At 34.2% G+C, this 23,134-nt stretch overlaps 1 protein-coding gene across 19 annotated transcripts; it reads right to left on the bottom strand.

Moving 5' to 3' along the window:
• Positions 1-317: 317 nt before the first annotated feature.
• LOC122046370 (probable 3-deoxy-D-manno-octulosonic acid transferase, mitochondrial) lies at positions 318-21,801 on the bottom strand. 19 transcript variants are annotated; one of them, XM_042607038.1, is made up of 18 exons: positions 21,320-21,801; positions 21,145-21,238; positions 20,835-20,877; positions 19,647-19,769; positions 18,690-18,809; positions 18,544-18,622; positions 18,265-18,381; positions 16,771-16,868; positions 11,928-12,018; positions 11,101-11,220; positions 10,545-10,615; positions 3,413-3,607; positions 3,287-3,315; positions 2,440-2,525; positions 2,221-2,284; positions 1,815-2,144; positions 854-927; positions 318-769 (listed from the first exon to the last, which is right to left on the bottom strand). In XM_042607038.1, exons 1-12 carry the CDS (start codon positions 21,513-21,515, stop codon positions 3,419-3,421), a joined length of 1,341 nt encoding a protein of 446 aa, XP_042462972.1. In that variant the 5' UTR covers positions 21,516-21,801; the 3' UTR covers positions 318-769; positions 854-927; positions 1,815-2,144; positions 2,221-2,284; positions 2,440-2,525; positions 3,287-3,315; positions 3,413-3,418. The 19 variants fall into 19 exon arrangements, with proteins under 19 accessions (XP_042462972.1, XP_042462973.1, XP_042462975.1 ...); XM_042607039.1 differs by having other exon boundaries at positions 2,221-2,276; XM_042607041.1 differs by having other exon boundaries at positions 2,445-2,525.
• Between the last annotated feature and the right edge of the window lie 1,333 nt (positions 21,802-23,134).

Genomic DNA, 23,134 nt, shown 5'->3' with positions numbered 1-23,134 from the left:
AAGAAAAGGTTTTCGTATCTAAAGTGGGACCAATTAACAGCAAATAATAATAATAATAATAAATAGTATCTGAGCAACAATCAAGTTTCCATTACTGCTGGTTCCACAATTTTCTTTTAACACTCATGTTACCGAGGGAAATGTTCTGCTTAGCCATAAAAATAGATGCAATGTTGACCAAGGAAAACATAACAAGGAAAGAAATATAAGGAATGCTTTACCTATTGGTCTCAATATAAAGGCAGAAAGAACAAGATGAAAAAATACATTCAGCAAAACCATCATAGAATAGTTAAACAATAGAACAAATCCAGAAATGAACTAAGCTACCCTGTATTTTGAGTGGCAATCATATCTTACTACAAAACCCCCAGATCAAGTTGTAGTAATCAAAATGTCATCAGTGATTTCTGTTACAAGACAGCCCACTGGACTAACTGATGCATGACCATAACAACGGTCCATAAGAAAAATATTCATAACATGAAGATTCTGTCCCATTTGCATACAATTTGCTAACATTAATCCAATTTGGCACCAAACACTTAAGAATTTGACGTCCACTCCAAATTTAGCACTTGAGCCATGGCAAGCTGGCATATGTATCACCTCTACTAGCTCACTATTTCTTAGCATCCCTGATACACATACGGGGGAGTATTTTCCCTAGATCACCTTATACTTTTGTAAACACCTTGCTTCATCTTGTCTCTTCCTCCAAATAAGTAGAATAAGGAGGAATGTAGGATAGAAGTAGGGCATAGCAGAACTGCAAACAAAGCAATAAGTTAAGCATTGGTACCTACATCTAGTAACTGATAATTTCCAGAGTATTATGGTGAACAGGTATCACCTTACACCACATGGCAAGTTGAATGAAAGTGCAAGCACTAGATCACCAAAATAATTGCAGTTTCTTGCTATACCCTGAAAAGGAGACGATTAAGTGTTAGTATTTAGGGTGCAACCGCTGAAACTAGTGATCTATAGAATTAAGTATTAGGATTTAGGATTCAGTGGGAAAGCAAACTCATTTTTAGAAAGGAAAAAAAACACAACTGAAACGTGAGATGTAAGATCCAGCAAAACTAGTGTTCAATAGAATTAAATGGGCATCAAAAAGGATAAATTATTCAAAATATCATGTCCAAATCTAATTTCACATCTAGTCATATATTAGAGGCTTGACAAAAGCAAACCCAACTCGAGTCTGGATGCAGTACAATACTTTGGATTAAGAAGCCTCTAATTCCTCAGCAATGTTAGAAAAGGGACAAGTCACTTGTGAGTTGTGATAATAACATTTCAGGTTGAGGTAAAAAAAATATTCAGGTAGCCTGAGACATCTGGATACTTGTAACAAGGAAATTTTTATTGGTCAGAATGCAATAGAACTGCACTTAAGTTAGTATAGTCATGCCTTCAAAATCTCCTGGATCTCCAGTAAAAGGCCTAGCAAATAAAAAGTAAACGAGTGAACATTTAGATACATTACCATTTGAATAAAAATTAATAATAAACCCAATAACAAATGCATATGCTATCATTCCAATTGGTTTTCTTAGAATAAATAAATTTAAAAAGAAAAAGAAAATAAAATTCAAGTGATCAGGGTTTTTTTTTTTTTTGAGTGAATAGTAATTAGCATTCAATTAATCTTATCATCAAGTTCAAGTTTTTCATTTTAAATAATTCTAATTAATCAATTAAGGCATTCAGACCGGGGGACTTGACAAACCATTCTCTTATTCGAATTTGGAAAGTCAACTTTCCTGCAAAAGTAAACATAGCAAGAGGATGGCTGGAATCTTGACCTACAGACAAGTAATCGCCATGCCATTGAAGTGTTAGTGCACTCCAAATGTACAATAAGACACTTCAATCTGAAGATTGATATTTGATACTTTCACCCTTTAGTATTGCAAGTTGATATGTTCTGGTGCATCCATTGATCATTGATTCAGCACCATCTTGGAGGACAGAACAAGGAATTTTTAGCTCACTTATTAGCCTTCCAGAAAAAACTTCTGAGTCTTCTCAAACTAGCTTCTTGTTTCATAATAAACTCATCTGATCGAAGCAACCTTGATTGTCTCCACAGAATTCAGGCATATCGACCTGATCACTTTAGTTCATTGCTTGCTCTACAGCACACTAAACAATTAATGACAGACTAAACTACTTAGCTGGACATTAAATTAGATATGAATTAGAGGATACCATGGATCATTGATAGGACATTCATGCTGGTGAGCAACAGCAAGACTGATTCCTCTCTGTGATACTGAAGACCATTATTTGTTACATTTTATGTCATTGCTAGCAACTACCTACGGCTATGAAATCATTTAGAAGATACAAGTCTCTCATTCCTTTTAAACTGCATACTGGTGAATCAGATGTTATTTTTCAATTCATATGTTATTGTCATTGAAGTACCTCACCAAGAAACAACTGCTCCTTTCATAAGGAAGATGTTCAAGGACCTTTTTCACTACAGTTTCGTTCTGAAAGATTACTTCATCCTGGTTCCAAAGTAATTACAAATAAGGAACAATGTAGTCCACCAACTAGCTATAATAGTAAGGGAAGGCAGGTTAGTTCGCTTTGATCAAATTAGACAGAGAAAGAATATAGAAATAGAAAATTTAAAAGGGAAGCTAAAGAAAGAAAAAAAAGCTTAGAAGGACTGCTAAGAATGTCCCAAACATGGATTTCTATCTCAAATCAGAAACACAGTACATGTAAAGCATCCAAACTGAATAAGGTTGACATGATTCATGCAGACATAATTGCAGTCAACAAATGAGGCAACCGTGGGTCGTTTTCATACCCAAAAAAGTTGACACGCTGCTCAGATTTCCTGCCAAAGCTACTCTCTAATTCAGTATCTATCATAATAGCGATTCCTTTTTCTCCCACGTACCCTTTCTACAGTAACTTATTGCAGTTATAGTGCTCCTGGGTTCTCTCTTGATTTTCAGTTTGATACTTCCTTCAGTCCGTTACCAGTTGAACAAGCTGGCAGATAAACCAAACTTCTTAAAATGCAAGTGAATTAGCAAACTTGTATTTCACATGAAGTATGGGATTCTACACAACTGATTTAACAACCTAAAGGTGTGATTCAAGCTAAAGTAAATAACAGATCTTGCACTAACACATAAACAAAGAGAATTGTGAAATAAACCATAAATATGACAAAATCATCCATTTTATAGGGCATATAACAAAATTATGAAAAGAATAGCATGATACACGTAAGCACTATTGAATTAACTCATACCCATGGGTTCGACATCTTTGACCCTGTCCCTGCAAAAAATAAAACCAGAGACTTCTTAAAAGGCATTAATAGTCAGCTCAGCATACCAGCAAAAAAAAAAATAAGACTGTTTTATGTTGAGTTCACCAATGATCAGTGTTCTTCTAGTCTTCCTTTGGCCTTCTCTAGCACAATTGTATCTACTAACTCCCAAACACGTTCCACAACTCCATTTGAGACAATTGAAAATGCATGTTTTGAAGCCATGCAGCATGCATCCAAGAAATTGGCATCACTAAGCAGCTTTTTCAGTGCTTCTAGTAGTTCAAATTTATTTCCAACCTGGAAAAAATATGGAGCTGAAGTGTATGATGGATAATATCATGATGACAACAATTATCCACATCATAACATATCATGATGACCCAGGGGCTGGATCAGTTGGTAAGTTGGTGGTATGTTTGCAGCATGGAGCGACGGTTCGAGTGTCGCCGGTTGCAATGTGAGATAATATCCCCGTCTACTGGCTTAAAGCCTCGAACAACCATCAACTTGCCAACCCAGCATTCACCCTGATTTACCTTCCTCCTACAATACCATGGGGCAGGCGTAGGGGGCCGCTGGGCGGCGGAACCCGCCTTTTTGCAGCAAGGACACAATTAAAAAAAAAACACTAGGAACTGCACCAAGGTCAATACTGTCAAAGATGCTAGGCATGACAGTTGGGTTGACTTATACCTTCTGTTTTATCTCTTATGTTTACAAAATTCACAGTATCTATGTTGTCAATTATAGGTAACAAATAGCTTAAATGTTTACAAAACTATATATGCTTACCATCAATTCAACATTAGTAGATGAAAATTACAAGATTGAATCTAGGATTCAACTGAATAAAAATAAAATTATTATCTAAAATTTTACAATATTAAAAATATTTCTTTGTATATTTTCTGATGAATATTCAAATGTTGCAAGTTACTATAGACAATAGGAAACTAGGAAGGTTATCAAAGTAAAAAAACATATATATCAAATTATAGCGACATTTTACCTATTTCAGTTCTATATCAAGCTAGATCTAAAACATTGATAGAATGAAAGAAGACAACAAATCCCACTAAGTTATGAAATATTATATCATTCACGTCACTTTATGACTAAGAAAGTACGAGGCAAGAAGAAAGCATGTTAGGGCATCTCCAACGGCAACTTTTTACAAGCTTCTTATTTTCTCTCTGTTAATGTGGCAATGAAAAAATTAGGAGCTGGTCTCAAAAAATCAAACCCAGCTTCTTAATCTCTTTCTTCCTTTTTTGGTAGGGGCCACAAAAAAACTTCCCTTACCATAAAACCGTTGGAGATGCCCTTAGTCCGCACAAGTTGAAACCTACTAAATGGATGTTATCCCTCCATTGAAGTTTGTTGATAAAATGACTCATAATTAACAATTGAGTTAGTGGATTGATGAGGTAGCAATGAGTGGTAGTAGTGGTTAAAAGAAAAAGTCTATAGTCAATGTATTTACATTTGTGGAGTTAGTGGGGCAGAATAGTTGAGTTAGTGGGGTGAATTGTGGAGTTAGTGGGTTGTCATTTGGGGTGTAAACGAACTGAATTAAGTCGAATATGCAGAAAAAATCTAAGGCTCGAATTCAGCTCGAAATAGCCATATTCGAGTTCGAGCTCGATTTGAAGCTCGAAAAATTCAAAACTTTTGGTTCGAGTTTGGTTCGAATTAGGGCTCGGGTTCGAGTTCAGCTTGAAAGATTCGAATTAGGGCTCGGGTTCGAGTTCAGCTTGAAAGTTCGGCTCGAATTCGTTAAATTCAAATACGAATCAAATATTTTTCGAGCCGGCTCGAAAAGCTCAAGAGCCAGCTCGATTCGTTTATATCCCTAGTTGTCATGAGTTATGTAAGTAGCTCATAAATAGACTACGTGTTCTATGATTTAAGTGTAGTGAAAAAATTATTTTGTTCCACTTGTCCATCTTGTCCTCTTTTCCTCCTCCCATTTTTGCCTAAGAGTGTCGGGTTTACGTGTCCTAGTTTGCTTGCAATGGCAATCAACGAAGTTTCTCAACCCCTCATCCCCAATTTCAAAGGAGAGTGCTATGAATTTTGGAGCATCAAAATGAAGACTCTATTTAGATCTCAAGATCATTGGGATTTAGTAGAGAAAGGCTTCAACAACGAGGATGCCGATGAATGTCAATTGAAGGAGAACAGAAAGAAAGATTCTAAGCATTGTCCATTCTTCAACAAATTTTCTCAAGAATTACAATTGCCTCATTTTTCAAAGAAGCATGGGAAATATTGCAGAAAGAATTTCAAGGCTCCTCCAGAGTGATAGCAGTGAAACTCCAGACTCTCAGAAGTAAATTTGAGGCCTTGCTTATGAAGGGTAATGAAACTTTATAAGACTTTTTATCTAGAGTAATTTCGATTATCAGTCAAATGAGATCTTATGGAGAAAAGATCACTATGCAATTATTGTTTCAAAAGTTTTGTGAAGTTTGACTCCTAAATATGACTACATAATCACTGCGATCGAGGAGGCAAAAGATCTTTCAATTTTATCTTTTGATGAACTAATGAGTTCTTTGCAAGCTCATGAGGCAAGGCGAAATAGATCCGCTGAGAAGAATGAAGAAAAGACATTTCAAGTTTCTCAAGTGAAGGGGGAGATAGAAAAAAAAAAAAAAAAAGACTTCGCAAGCAGAGATCGTGGAAGAGGAGGTTGTCGTGGTAGAGGATGTGGCAGAAGAAGAAATCATTTTAATGGACAAGAGATGCAATTCAACGGGATCAAAAATGGAATAAAAGTTCCATTCAGTGTTATGGTTGCAAAAGATTTGGGCATATAAGGCAAATTATAGAAATAGCTAACAAGCAAATTATGTGAAAGAAGAAAACGAGGAAAGTAAGTTATTTATGGTTCATTCTCATTCTAATGAAGTTTAAAACGATATTTGATTTTTGGATTGTGGATGTTCAAATCACATGATTGGCAATAAGTCATTATTTAAAGAGCTTGATGAATCACACAAGATGCTAGTAAGACTTGGAGAGAATAAGCAGATGCAAGTGGAAGGTAAAGGCACAATTGCCGTGGAGACTAGCGATGATAAAGTAAAATTGCTTTACAATGTCTATTTTGTTCCTAGTTTGGCACATAGTTTGTTAAGTGTTGGGCAATTGATAATGGATGGCTATGCTATTGTATTTGATAACAGAGCTTATATTATTTTTGACAAAGATTCTGCCCGTCTATTGTTAGCATGCAAATGACATAAAATTATATGTTTCCACTGAAGATCTCTAATGTGGGAAGCCAAGCTTTTATTGCTAGCAAAGATAATGAATCCAAGATGTGACACTTAAGATATGGGCATCTCAACATCAGAGGCATGCAGCTTTTAAATCAGAAAGGTATAGTTTTTGCATTACCTCAAATTAGTTCTCTTAGTTTATGTGAAGAATGTATTTATGGAAAACAAATAAGGAAATCTTTTCCAAGTGGACAATCATGGAGAGTTTCAGAATGCCTTGAGCTAATTCACGCTGATTTATGTAGTCCTATGAGAACTACATCGTTTGGTGGGAGTAAATATTTTTTAATGTTTCGAATGAGTTGGATATATTTTCTAACAGATAAGTCAAAAACTTTTGAAAATTTGAGAAAATTCAAGGCGCTTGTGGAAAATCAAAAGGGTAACTTAATAAAGACTCTTCGTACAGATCGAGAAGATGAGTTCTTATCTAAAGAATTTAGTAAATTTTGTGAAGAGCATGGTATTCACAGGGAGTTAACGCCTTTTACACCGGAGCAAAATGGTGTCGCCGAACGAAACAATCGAACCATTGTAGAAATGGCTAGAAGTTTGTTGAATATCAAAGGACTTCCAAATCTTTTCGGGGCTGAAGTGGCCACATCAGTTTACTTGCTGAATATTTCTCCAACAAGGGTTGTTTTGAATCAAACACCATATGAAGCATGGCGAGGTAGAAAACCATCGGTGAATCACTTAAGAATTTTTGGTTGTATTGCATATGCTTTAATTAACTCTCAATTTCGTCATAAACTTGAGAAGAAATCTGAAAAATGCATATTTGTTGGATATTGCAATCAATCAAAAGCATATCGGTTATATAATCCTCTTACTGGCAAATTAATTATAAAGAAAGATGTAGATTTTGATGAAAATTCAAGGTGGAATTGGAATACACAAGGTGAAGAGACTCAAGTTCACATCCCAATGGAGAATCGAATTCCAACAACAGAAGGTGTTGAATCATCTTCTTTAGGATCACCAGCTTCCTCACTATCAAATTCAAGAAGTAGCAGCTCATCTTCCTTACAAAAATCTTCTGAAGAAGCACCTCCAGCAAAGGTTAGATCGTTGAGAGAAATCTGAGTCAAGTCAATTTGCTCTTTTTGTTACAGATCCTACAACCTTTGAAGAAGCAGTAACAAAAGAGGAATGGAGGAATGCAATGAAAGAAGAGTTAATTGCAATCCATAAAAATGAAACGTGGGAGATGGTGGATCTACCTAAAGGCAATAACGTGATTGGTCTCAAGTGGATGTTTAAAACAAAATATCATGTCAATGGTTCCATTCAGAAACACAAGGCTCGGCTTGTTGCAAAAGGGTATTCACAACAACAAGGTATTGATTTCGAAGAAACTTTTTCTCCGGTTGCTAGATTTAGAACTGTGAGAATTATTCCAGCAATAGCTGTACAATTGCATTGGTCTATTTATCAATTTGATATTAAATCTGCATTTCTGAATGGCGATCTGCAAGAAGAAGCTTATGTCAATCAACCAGAAGGTTTTATAATTGAAGACAAAGAGACGAAGGTGTACAAATTGAGAAAGGCACTTTATGGGTCAAAACAAACTCCACGGACATGGTACAGCAAGATTGATGGTTATTTTTGACAACATGGTTTCACAAGAAGTGGAAATGAAACCACTCTTTATGTGAAGAAACAAGGTAGAGATGATTATATTATTGTGTGCTTTTATATCGATGATATAATTTATATGAGTTCTTCTGATTATCTATTGGCCGATTTTAAATCTAATATGATAAAGAGATAAGATGTCAGATATGGGAATATTGCATTATTTTCTTAGTCTTGAAGTGAAGCAAGGAGTTGATGGGATTTTTATCTCACAACGAAAATTTACGACAAAAGAGAAAATGTTCAACTTATTCAATTGCAACTACTACACCCATGAATATAAATGAGAAATTGCAACTGGAAGATGGTTCAAAAAAAGCTAATGCAAAAAATTTCAGAAGCCTAGCTGGAGGTTTAATTTATTTAACTCATACTAGACCAGATATTGCTTTTTCTATTGGTGTAATTTCCAAGTTTATGCAAAATCCTACAAAACATCATCTTGGAGCAACTAAAAGGATTTTACGTTACATCGTTGGAACTGTGGATTATGGAATTTATTATACTAAAGTTTCAAAATTTAATTTTTGCGGGTTCACTGATAGTGACGGGGCAAGTTCAGTGGATGATCGAAAGAGCACCTCAGCTATTTTTTTAATATTGGATTAAGAGCAATTTCATGGAGTTCAAAGAAGCAAGCTACTACAGCCTTATCGTCTGCAGAAGCAGAATATATAGCAGCAACTTCAGGAGCATGTCAAGCAATTGGGTTAGAAGATTACTTGCAGATCTTCACCAACAACAAAAAGATGCAACTACTATTTTTTGTGATAACAAGGCGATAATTGCAATGACAAAAAATCCGGTTTTCCATGCGAGGACTAAGCATATTGATATTTGTTTACACTTAATTCGAGACTTAGTTGCAAATAATGAAATTATGTTGGAGCACTGCAGCACACATGAACAAGTGGCAGATATCTTGACGAACTCACTTCCAAGAGACAAGTTTATTTATTTTAGATCATGTCTTGGTGTCGTAATTTTGAATCAAGAGGGAGTGTTGATAAAATGACTCAAAATTAACAATTGAGTTAGTGGATTGATGAGGTGGCAATGAGTGGTAGTAGTGGTTAAAGGAAAAAGTCTATAGTCAAAGTATTTATATTTGTGGAGTTAGTGGGGTAAAATAGTTGAGTTAGTGGGGTGAATTGTGGAGTTAGTGAATTGTCATGAGTTATGTAAGTAGTTTATAAATAGGCTACGTGTTTTATGATTTAAGTGTAGTGAAAAAAATTATTTTGTTCGACTTGTCCATCTTGTCCTCTTTTCCTCCTCCCATTTTTGTCTAACAAAGTTTATCCAAGAGTAGATTGCTACTAACATTCAGATCTCTTAAACATTTTTAATGCCTTAACTTAGAGTTCGCTTTTTTTATCTTTCTTTACCCCTTTCACCTTTGAGTCTACTCAATTCAACTAATCTAACCATAGAATTTATTAAGTTGCCTATCTCAATTTTCAAACATATTGTAACACAAATTTGCAAGGGCACTGTGATATAGGCTCTCTCTAGTGTCTCCTCAAATAGAGAATATTCCTAACTTTTATTTTTTATAACTACTTTAATATTATTCGGCAGGATTTTAACAAGAAGCGATTGGCAGGGAATGGGGATCTAGAATCCAATTGGATTACATTCTTTTGCTCAAAGATTTCCTATAAGTTAATTGTTGGTTGCTTTCAGCTCATTTCTAACCACTTTGCATGGATTTCTCCCAGAATCATGGATCTATATGCCTTTCTGGCAAATCATAATTGGGTTCTCTATCAGGCAAATGACTTCTCACTTACTGCCTCAGTTGAAGCAAGTACCTGATTATCCTAAAGCAGAATGCTAGTCCAAAGGAAATCGAGGCACACATGACTCCTCCCTGCTTTTGATGCAAAGGTGAGCACATGGGTGCCTCTTACTTACAGCAGGAAAAGTCCAGCATTTCGTATTTGAATTGCAATACAGAAAAACAGTGTTCAAAGTGGGTAAACTAGATATGGAAGTTAGGCAAATTTAATTAGTAAATTACAGCATGGTCAGGGCATGAAGATGTTTTAGTCCGACAATTTTGCTCTTTTAGTTAAATTCATATTAGAGGGCATATATTATCTTTATATTCAAACCCAATATTACTCAATTAAATAGTCCAATATTTATTCCGATTGTGACTTAGCTAATATCCTATTTCACCATGTAAGAACATGATATAATAAGCAGCATTTAAGATTTATTATTATTGAATCAAATAAAAAATGTTTAGAGATTATCATAATACAAGAGCAGAGAGATGAAGAAACAAGAAACCCTCAAACCTGCAGAACTGATGAACTAGCTGCTAGTGACATTTTAGCCAACATGTGGGAGAAATGTCCAACATGAGGACCTGTAAGTTGTCAAATATTAAGGTATCACCCCCTTTTTAGAACAGTTCTGTAATTAAAGTTCAAATAGAAGCAACAATTATTCAGTTCAAAGCAGAATACTGAATCAATTTAATCTGAAATTTTCAGTTCAATTCAGTTGAGTTTTTCAAATTAAATTTCAATGTTTAAAATGGCTTGTATAAGTCGTACACAGATGACAACCAAACCAAAACAAAATTTTGTTATCATTAAATAATTCAAGAGATAATATTAATTTTCATGTTTTTTTTCCATGATACAATATATTTGATGATTAAAATTAGAGACTTATTTTCGTTCAAACCAAACCAAACTGAGATACTTCAACTTGTTTTGATTCAACATTGGCAAAACTTTGATTTGGTTCCCAGAAGATCTAGTAAAAGAATTTCAGCTAATTTGTCTGGACTCAATTTCAATGGATAAGTTACCCCTATAGTGCATCTAAAAAATAGCATATATTTACCTGTTAAAACTGCACAACCAGCTGCAGCAGCCTCAGACACATTGTGACCAGCTAAGCCAGGCAAAAAGGAACCTCCAATCACAGCAATCTTAGTAAATCTATACAGTGTTCTGAGTTCACCTGTATAATTAAAGATCAACATCCTCCTTTGCTAAAACAACAACAAAGGATAGCAAGCCACAAACATAAAAAGGAACCAGTGAAGAAGCAAACTGTTGGGCTCAAACATAAACAAGATAATTTTTATCTAAACTGAAGGGGAGTCTTAGCACAACCGTAAAGTTACCACTATATGACCTTATGGTCACGAGTTCAAGTCACAGAACAACCTCTACAAGGTAAGACTGCAAACAACAGGCTCGATGTACCGGGATCCCTTATTGGCGGGAGGTTTATACATCAAGCTGCTCTTTTACGTGTAGATGCCAAATTCAAGTTATACAATCATTTCTATGTGAGGTTACGTCTTTTGACTCAATTTTCTGACATCTAAAACACGACACTTGCCCCTTGGCCATATATGTCCTGTTGCTTGTCATCTGTCTCTTCAAAATTGTACTAGAATACTCAACCTTAATTGGATTTATGTACTTAACCAATATGAAAACAGTAATTACTAGTTCAGAAACAAGAACATTGTACTCTTCAAAACTCCATCTGAGACACTGAAGATGCCTGTAGAAAACCCTGAACACCACATGGTAGTTAATGCAAAAGCATTCCTATTTTGATACTAAATAGTGCAGACTGCCTAGAATTATAGACACCACAAGAAAATTAACCCCAGGATTAAGCCAAATAAATATAGAATGATATAAGATACCAACCCAAAGTGTCAACCACATATACACTAGTGCTAGAAGAAATTTTATCTCTTCTAGACCTCAACGAAACATTCAGTCCCTGTTTATTCAATGCCTGGAAAAACAATGAAAATGAGTAAACATACTGCCTAAACCTTCAGAGTGTTTGCATGCATGGTAGTAATACAAGTTACAAAGCAAAAAAAAACAGTATATGTTAAGAAGAAAAAAAATCTGTAAATAAACATATAAAAAAGAATAAAATTGCAATTTGTAAACATGTAAATCATATTCAATCCTAAATGTAGCAAGCTTAGGATGAGGGATTTATCAATGAGATTTTCTCAACCAATTATTTTTTTTATCTTCACGGTATCATAAAACAAGATCCAAGCTCACCTATATAAACACAAAAGTCATAGTTCTCCCAAAATGTACAAAAGAACAATAATGCATACTGTTAATGTCCTAACTATTTTGTTCAACTACTTGGGTCCTTTCTATAACTCTGCCCATGACGAACCAGTCATGGCCAGTCCCAGACCCGGATAAAGAAGGAGGATTGTATTAGGTTGCCTGCTAGCTAAAATTATGGCAAATATTCAATGAATAGATCCATTAAAGTGTTAATGCTAGGTTGTTCTCCGGAAGAAACACGTTGCAGAGTCCAACTGCAACGTCTCGACAAGGACCGCTACATTTCCAAAACTCAAGGATAGTGTTAAATATGCAAGAGTGCGCGTTGTCAAGTCTGACTGTAACGTATCGACAAGAACCGCTACATCTCCACGATAACTTGGGTGCAGTGTTAAATAGGCAAGAGTTCTCATACTATAGGTTGGATAAGAACAAATATGATAGGAAAACTAATAATTTAATATTTGGAACATGGAACATACCCTCACTAGTAAATCAATGGAGGTAATAAATACGATGATTGAGAGAAGAATTAATATTTTATGTGTAGAAGAGATAAAATGGGTAGGCTAGAATGCAAAACTGATAAAGAACTCGGGTTTTAAGTTATGGAACATAGGAAAGAGTCAAGCGAGAAATAGAGTGGGTATTATTGTAGATAGTTCGTTAAAGGATGAAGTTGTAGAAGTAATTAGAAAAAGGGATACAATTATAGTCCTTAAGAAAATAGTAGCGAAAGAAACTATGAACATATTTAGCTTATATGCACCGCAGGTAGGATTAGATGAAGCTACCAAATTAAGGTTTTGGAGCGACTTAAATGAAATATTATAAAACATTCCGCCAAATAAAATGATTTTAATAGGAAGTGATATAAATGGACATGTGGACTAAAAAATGAGGAATATGAGAGGGTACATAGGGGTTATAGGTTTGGAACGAGAAATGAGGAAGGGAAAACTATATTAGATTTTGCGATAGTATATGACCTTATATTAGCTAATATGTTTTTTAAGAAAAGAGAAGAACACTTAGTCACGTTCAAAAGTGGGAATAATAAATCGCAAATTAATTTTCTTATGGTTAAGAAAAAAGATAGAAAGATTTGTAAAGATCGCAAGGTCATCCCTGGAGAAAGCTTAACTACCCAACATAGATTAGTAGAGTTAGATATACGCCTCAAACACAGTATCAATAGAACTCCTAAAATTATGTGGTGAAAGTTAAAGGATGGAAAGCAAAATATATTTAAGGAGAAGATAGGAGTACAAGCATTAGAATATACGGTGATTCTATACGACATGGGATAAGATGATATCAAAGTTGAAAATAGTAGCTAAGAGTGTACTCGGTAAGTCAAAGGACATGCACCATAAGAAAGGAATTTTAGTGGTGGAATGAGAAAGTACAAGAAAGGTGAAGAAGAAACGAATAGCTTATAAGGAATTATATATTTACAAGGATGAGAAAAACTTAACAAATTATACAATAGCCAAGAAAGAATATGAAAAGTAGTTAATAAAGTAAAAAATGAAACTTTTGAACGATTATATCAAAAATTGGATAAAAAAGGGAAAAGAGACATTTATAGAATAACTAAAGTGAGAGAAACAAAGACAAGAGATTTTATCCAAATAAAATATATTAAAAATTAATGTAATTGGGTATTAGTAAATGATGGAGAAATAAAAGAGCGGTGAAAGAAGTATTTTCATTAACTTTTTAACGAAGGTTTAATTGACCAACTTAACTTAGATAATTTATCTAGGTCAAATGAGTATAGAAATTTAAATTTTTAGCGTAGAATTCAAATTTTAGAAGTAAAACAAACTTTAAATGGGATACACAATGGAAAAGTCGTTGGACCAGATGATATTCCGATAGAGGTATGAAAGTGCCTAGAGAAACAAGGTATTGAATGACTTACAAAATTATTTAACATAATATTGAAAACGAAAAAAATATTTGATCAATGGAGGATAAATAATCTAGTTCCCTTATATAAGAACAAGGGAGACATACAAAATTATGCAAACTATAGGGTATTAAACTAATTAGTCATACCATGAATATTTGAAAAAAATAATAAAAAATTAAGGAGACAAGGTGACCAAAAATCAATTTGGGTTCATGCATGGAAAATCGACAATAGAAGCTATACATCTTCTTAAACAATTAATTAAAAAATATCAGGGGTAAAAACAAACTCTACACAGGATATTCATTGACTTAGAAAAAGTTTATGATAGAGTCTAAAAAAATTATATAAAGAATTCTAGAAAAGAGAGGTGTTAATGTAATATATATTGAACTAATTAAGGATATGTACGAGGATATAACGACCAGAGTAAAGGCTTCAAACAGAGTAACTGAAACATTTCCAATAACGATAAAATTACATCAAGAATCAGCTCTAAGTCCCTATCTTTTTATACTAATTATGGATGAACTCACTACACATATTCAAGACACAATACCGTGATGCATGTTATTTGCAGATGATATTGTTTTGATCGATGAAACACATGAAAGAGTAAATGCTAAATAGAATCTTGGCGGGAACACAAAAAGGGAAAAATTTTAGGCTTAGTAGAATAAAGACAAAATATATGGAATTTAAGTTTAGCAATATTAGACATAATGAGACAATTGTTAAGATAGGAGATGACGAGTTGCCCGGAACCGAGAATTTTAGATATTTAGGATCATTTTTACAAAATGATAGAGGAATTGAGAGAGATGTCTTACATAAAACACAAGCAGAATGATTGCAATGGAGGAGAGCGTCGAGTGTTTTATGTGACCGTAAAATACCTCTAAAATTTAAAGGAAAATTCTACAAAGCCGCAGTTAAACCTGCTATGTTATATGGAGTTGAATATTGGGTTATGACTCGAGCATGAACAAAAGATGAAAGTTGCAGAGATGAGTATATTAAAGTGAATGTGTGGACATATGAATGGACAAAATAAGAAATGAGAGTATTAGAGAGAAAGTATATCAAACGAGGAAGTGCAAAAACTTCAAGAGACACGTTTAAGATGGTACGGGCATGTACTTAAACAACCAATAAATGCTCCAGTTAGGCAATGTGAAATTATGACAAACATGTATATCAAACAAGGAAGAGCAAAAAAGACTTGGTTAGTAAAAATAAAATAAAATAAAATAAAATAAAATTTATTTAAGTATAGATAATGATATAGTTAGAAATAGAGTTCAATGGCATAAAAGGATCCAGATAGTCAACCCCACCTAGTGGGATAAGGCTTGGTTGTTGTTGCACTTGGATCCTTTCTATCAATGAGTGAGGGTGTTATGATAGAATTCAAATCACTTGCATAATTAGTAACAAGCATTTCTTAAATCCCTCCCTTTCCTCGTATTATTAATTAATGCACCTAGCCAATTTAACTGCAACATGATGAATCTCCTTCAATATGCCAAAAGCTATATCTGAACAAAATCTCATATGTCTCTTAAACTTTGGCATATTCAGAGAAAAGCTAGTAGAAGACCTTCAAGACCCCACCCTACCAGCCAAATGGTGGCTTAGAAAGATCAACAACTTATACCTTAAGTCACGATACAGCAAGTCATGCTAGTCCCAACTATTTGGAATAGGCTATACAAATCTTATACTTGCATTGAATTCTATGCAAAAACTCAATTAAGATATGCTAATTGAAATTAGACAACTTCTATGTTGATTGTCAAGGACTAACAAAAACATTTACGTGGGTTAGGTACCACAATTGGTGGTTTAATGCCTTTAGTCATAATAGCTACACAAAATTATGTGCATATTTTTCACAATGTTTCAGAAGGTTAGACAAGGAATATAGATCAGTAAATCTGAAGATCTTTCACCCCATGCCTTCAACTACCTCACCAAGTTTGAAATGTATAGCAAGGAAATTGACATCTACTAGCATAATGAAGAACAAATTCTTAATCAAGGGATGTACAGACCATCCATACAATTAACATACTTTGGGGGTCTAGAAATGCAAGTTTAAATGTGCAAATAGAAGTATAGCAGAGGCCCTTGCAGCCAAACAAACAAAAAAGTTTAGCAATAAACATTCTGCAGCATTTTTGAGAAATGTTGCAGGATTCTATCAAATACTGTCAACTATCACTCTGTTGAAAAATCTTTGGTAAGACAATCTGGTACAACCATCAGGGAGTTGCTCCTACAGTACTCCAGCTATAGGTTAGAGCCTAGAGATTCTAGAAGTGGCTCTAAATCAGTAATTAAAGCATCCAACAAACTAAGAGGTGTCTCTTTACAAATAGAACAATTCTGGTAAATCAAGTCCGGTGTAAATATGATATTTGAAGATAACCAAGTTCATCATACCTGTTTTCTAGTTCAGACTTGAAGTCAAAACTGTAATATATAAATAATCCACCAATAAAGTATTAGAGATAAAGTATGAATGCATACCAGTGCAAGTCGTTGTCCATGTTGTGGATGCCTTGTTACCAGAATCATTACCAGATCAGGATAACTCATAATTAGTTCTTTGTGTACCCAGAGCATGACTGTAATTTAAGAAGCAATTGCATCAGTGAAAAGGAACATAAATTAGAAATGTTGTCCTTGTAACAACCACCCAAAATACAAAATCTGCATGCTCAAAAGAAACATACTCATTGTAGCAAGAACACACAATAGGGAGGTCGCAATTGTATTTCATATCTCATTGTAGCAGTGACTAGGAAGAAATGTTCCCTAATCTATGGGATATGAAATACATCAATGACCTTCCTATTTTGGGTTCTTGCTACAGTGAGTACGTTCCTTATGAGCTTGATCTTTGAGGTGAGATAGAGGATGGCAAAGCAGGATTACCAGAAGAGTTAAAAACAGTTGGAAGTATACTAAAGCATGACACGGGTGAAGTGTAGGATTTCAAACCCAAGTGGATTTTGTTTTTTAAGAACTAGCGAAGCTTCCCCAAGACATGTCATCTCATCTCCATTTGATCTCTACCTTAGAGACATACATAATATTCATGTCAAGGATTATTGAATTTCTGATAGGCCTCATTGTTCTGCTTTTCCAATGGATAGAGAAACCTTCTTAACATTTCCTAGCTTGTTGATTTGTTATTTCAAACTGCCTTTTAGTCGGCATAAGGCTGAGAATTAGGACAGAAACCATTATCATAGCAAATCAAATGGCTAGAGTGACCTCGATATCTCTAGCCCAATCTGTTTAGCAATCTTGTTTAGGGCTTTAAGGGGTGTTTGCAAGGCTGAGAATTAGGAAGTGGCAAACACCTTTATTCCTCTACATTACTTAGGTGGTGGCTGCACCTTAACTTGACCTCGTGTAGGTGGAAACTTGCCGAAGGGAAGGAGTGTTTAATCATAATGATCAGCGACAAATAGGACATAAATGGACCTAGACATTAAATAAGCCCTCCATGTCAAAGAAAAAGGTCCTTATGTTTCCATATATTATGAGGTCAAGCATGACCAAATAGGGATATGTGATAAGCAAAGTGCCTTTTTTCAAATGAAAGTACTTTGTAGAAAATGGAGCTGTCCATATTCATCAGTCAATTAATGATGAATTTCTAGAGAAAACATTATGTACAATATTGATATACTATTTGCATCCAGTAAAATAAAAAATATGAATTAAATATGTAGAAATCTTGATTATATGAAGCAATGTAATCTGGATGCTATGAGTACCAAAAGAATATGAAGTAGAGTGAATGAGTATGAATAACGCACATTTTAATTGTGTATGGGATATCCAACAGAACACAATATTTATCTTCCTACCAAAATGTTTATTTATATTCATGCTCAGGGTTGGCCCAACTAACATAGGAGCACAAAGACAATTAGAAATGCTAAACAATAGCATATGATGAGTAATAACCAATAAATGTCAAGGAAGTACAAGAAGGTTCAAAATACCAACCTTTTTCTTCACCCTCATGTATAGATGCTGCTATCCAAACAGGTCTATTGGTTAGCTGTAGCTGGAGATCATTTATTTTCATAGCATCTTTCCCAAGGACATTGAAATCGCCTACAGCTAGATTTAATGAACTTATATGTCAAATTTTGACATATTAGCAAAAAAAAAAAGTAGTGATCTAGAAAGAATTACTAAGCTATTCACATTGGTAGAGAACAATATTATAATTGATGAAGAACAAACCAATGTAAGATTGATTTAATAGATTTGAAAGTATACCATATTTTAAATCACCAGCAAAATGAATGACATTTGGTGATGCATTTAGTAACTGAAACCGAACAGCTTGAAGAGTGCTCTGAAATAATTACAGTAAAAAATGTAAAAGCAAACAGATTATAATGTCAGAAAAGAAAATCCCGTACCAAAGGAACCACCAATGATATCTTTGACAGCATCAAGGAGATTAAAGGCAGTGCGAATAATCTCGACCAACGCTTAAAAGACTTGCATGACATCCTAGCATTTAAAATTGTCACTGGAATCTAGGAAAAATTATAATCATTTAAAGCATGCACATATTAAGTTATCACAGAAATTAGCATGGCATCATACTATAAAAGAACTAAATAAAAAATTCAGAACATGTCTAACAATAGAAAGGAGGCAAAAGATAATCAATTAAAATAATATTAGCATATAGAAGCATGAGGATGCACAATCACAAATACGCACAAGAAAAACTCATAAATAATAGGCATTGGTTTCTAACAAGGACAACCAAGTATAATACTCTACAAGAACATAAAATGTAAACCTTGTCAAGAGGCCTACAAAGTCACTAATGCACATTGGATATTAGCCACTCAGTAATCATGTCATTTGTCTCTCAATTCCCTCATGGGAGCAAAACTTGTTTCCTTCATCTTTCCATTTCTTATGAACTTATAATTTATGCAGTACAACAACAGAATCTGAAAACATGAAGAAAAGCATTATCTTAAAAAGTGACTGCCAGGAAGTTTCACTAAGGGGCCACTTCGCTTAGCAGTTGAGTGGTTCCCTGCTTAGCCAGTCTTTTTAAAAAGTGGCCCAGGAGGTTCCGAGGAAAAAAGTGCTTTTAAAAGGCCAACTTTTGTTATGATTTTTATTTTCTTAGTTGCAATGTAAAATATGAAATATCTGGTTGTTATATATTTAGTACTTATTTGTTAATTATAACATTGATTAATGATTAAGACTTGATTGGTCAAGCATACAATTATTATATTATATATAAATATTCCTTATTCTTATTTTAATTACCACCTAGACACTAGGTAGTGGGACAACTGCCTACCACCCTTTAATACATTGAAGAAAAATTCCTGAAGATTACTCACCCCTTCATTTGCAGCAGATATAACAAGGTTGGGCCAGAGTTCACTTTCCATCAGAAAGACAGCAATTGGTTTCCAGTATCCCAGAATCTTATCCACTATTGTAGGAGAATCAAGAGGAGAAAGCTGAAAAAAAAAAAATCATTGTCATTATTGCATGAAAAATGCATGCCAAAAAGAAAGAAAGCCCATTTTTGAATCGTAAAATCTTATGGAATTATAATTCTTACTCTTAATATTGCATGAAATTTGAGCATTTGGAAAATAAAATAAATGGGTATCAAAATTCGTTATGAAAGAATATAGAAAATATAAACAAGATAAAATTTTATTTAGTCTAATTGTGTTAAATTCTTGAGAACTCATGAAACTATTGAGACAACTAATTTAGTCTCGCATGAAGAATTGTAACTTTGTGTGCTAATGAAAAGGTTCATAGGCTTACAATTAGATGAGTGAGTGTGAACTATTATTAGCTTAGATAAAAGCATTTTTACTCAGTGGCTGGGTCTAAATAATTAATGGGTTTCTAATTGAATCAAATTATGGCACTTGGTATTATAGTTGGGGATGCCATCAAGTATCCGAGAATCGGGTAATTGCAGGTACCCAACCATTTAAGTCAGGTTTGGATACCGAAGTGTGCTTAATAACCGAGTTCTTCTTGGAATACCATCTTATTTAAAATAACAAAATATGTGGACCTCATATTTCACTTGAATCATTTATTAACCAGGTTTGAGTAGCAGTTAGTCGATCGAGTTTGGATCATTCACAAAAATGCATGTGCACATTTTTTTGCTTCAATAAGTGAATTACCACTGTTTTGAGCTTAAGCATTTTGGATTAGTGCATGGCCAATGACCCTAACAAATTAATTTGGTAATTTCCCTTTTCATTTGAGTGGGTTGTAACAGCTACAGTTCTCTGCAATATAATATCAACCATATCTCCTTTCTAGGGTTTGAAACAAGAGAAATTAAAGTCCTACTTAACAAAAAATATTCAATTCTTATGGATAGATTTTTAATATGAAATTTGAATTCTTTCTTAATGGGTATTGGTCCAAACAGGACAGGCTAACAAACTGCACTCAACAAATAAAGGAAGAAAGGACAATCATGGACGAGTAAAATGTTTCAAACCCTTAAAAGACTCAATGTGAAAGAACAGACTGACCAATTAGCATACCTGATAAATGACACCATCTGGAAGCTGATCCTTAATAACTTCACTGCAATAACCACAGACAAAGTCGTAATGGAGTGCAAAATGACACTAACAAGTAATAAGCATTCTACAACAGATGCATAAGACATCCAAAAAACGTAAGGAACTATAGTAAAATAAAATAAAAACAAGCCCAAGGCTAAGAAACCCAAAGTTTGTAAACGCATAACAGGTGTATCAAGCTGAGGCCTAAAAATACTCCACCATCATCGCTGGTGAAAATGAAATGATTTCCAGGCAACGAAAAATAAAAAAAGATGGTAGTATATACAATGCTGAGATAGTGGTGGTCGTCATCAAGACATGGAAATCGGGATGCTGACGAACGCAGTGCTTGATCACAGGGATAGCCATCAATCCCTCGCCTGAAAGGAATCAAAACGATTAGGGTACGATCATAGAAAGACAGTCGAAGCCTTGCAGGAACGGAGATAGAGAGCTTCTACCTAAAGAGACAGCGTGAAACCATAGGAGGGGACCGGGAGGCCGAGGCGAGGAAGGGTGGCCGAAGCGCTCGGGCCAACGGGAAGGGTGCTCCAGGCCGCGCAGCCTCCTCCATTGGACGAGCGCGTACATAAGCGGCGATGCCATTCGGGTCGCCGCTCTGTAGAGTCCGTACACCAGTTTGCCTCGGGCCTCCATCTGCCTCGTAGGGTGAACCTAACAGGAGCCGCCCCCACTCAAAGCGACAGCCGTGAATAATTTATCTTCGAGTATTCTCCGCGATTTGTCTGCGCCGAATTCAAGGAGCCGACGGTCGTCCTCTCCCTGGCCTGGCCTCCTTGGCTGCTTGCTTTCTTCTCACCAAACGCCACGCACTGATGGGCGAGGGAGGAGCGAGAGGGGATCAACCGGTCACCGGAAGGGGAAGCCGAGCGAGGCGGTGGGCATCATATGTTCTTATGTTTTGGGTTCCACTTTTCCTTTTCCCGTCGAAGAATAGTTTCATTTTTGCGCCTAAAAAATAATCTAATTTTATAAAATATCTTGAATTTTTTTTTTGAAAAGAATGGAAAAAAAAAGTAACATGTTCAAAGTATAATTTCGGATGTAAGTATATACTAATTTAAGAATATTGCTAATAATATTAGTCCACGAGATTGACAAATATATAATTTTTTTTTATTTTCAAAGTTTGAACCTGCACTGAATACAGAAGATTTCATTAAATATTCAACGATTGATGATTAAAATTATGAAATTCAAAAAAAGCACACTTAACTTTCAAATTTATTGGGACGCATTTATTTACCATTTTATCTGTCCCCATCACGTGTTATTTTGGATGTAAATAAATACTATCCCTCGGGTATGAATGTATGATATCATGATGTCGCGATAGGTTCGTTTAGATGTTATCAAGCTCTCAACTCAAGCTTGTTTGATTATTTGAAACTTTTAATTGTTTGATTGGTTATTAAGATTGATAATTTAAAATTATTTATTTATTTTATTTTATTTTATTATTTATTTAGGATATTGAAAAGAGTTTTATTAATAAATATGGTTCGTGAACATTGTTCACGAACGTGTGCTTTCCGATTTATCCTGGTGGTCAATAGAAAATTTTCATAGGATCAAACCAGTCATCTTCCGATAATAATCAATGAAGTTAATTAGGATTATTATTTTTTTTGGATGTAACTATATACTAATTTAAAATAATATTAATAATATTAGTCCCAGATTAACTAAAAAAAACTGTTATTTTTATTTTCATAGTTTGAACATACTTTAAATGAAAAAAAATCATTGAATATTCAGCCAAGGCGCACTTAAAATAGTGAAATTTGTCAAAAAGTGAAATTCGTAAAAAACCGCATCTAACATTTAAATTTTTCAGATAACGCATTTACTTCCTATTTTATGTCTCTCGTCAATAAACATAGTGTGAAAGAATAATATTATTATGATGTTAAATTTTAAAGAACAACATTACTATATTATATTTTAAAAATTAATATCACTTTATACTACATAAACACTAAAATTAACACTACTATGATGTTGCATTTAATAAATAATATTAGTGTGATATTACATTTATGATACCATATTTTAAATATCAACACCACTTTAATACTATATAAATCTTAAAATCAATACCATATAAGTGTTGATATTATTATTAATATATAATCTTTCAAATTAATAATTATAATATTATATATATATATATACTTTAATACTATATAAATCTTAAAATCAATACCATATAAGTGTTGATATTTGTTTCAATCACTGTTTTAATAATGAGTAGT

Source organism: Zingiber officinale, chromosome 2B (assembly GCF_018446385.1).
Source record: "Zingiber officinale cultivar Zhangliang chromosome 2B, Zo_v1.1, whole genome shotgun sequence".
Classification (NCBI taxonomy): Eukaryota; Viridiplantae; Streptophyta; class Magnoliopsida; order Zingiberales; family Zingiberaceae; genus Zingiber; species Zingiber officinale.
Note: the sequence above shows the minus strand (reverse complement) of the source record. Positions and strands in the feature narration are given on the sequence as shown.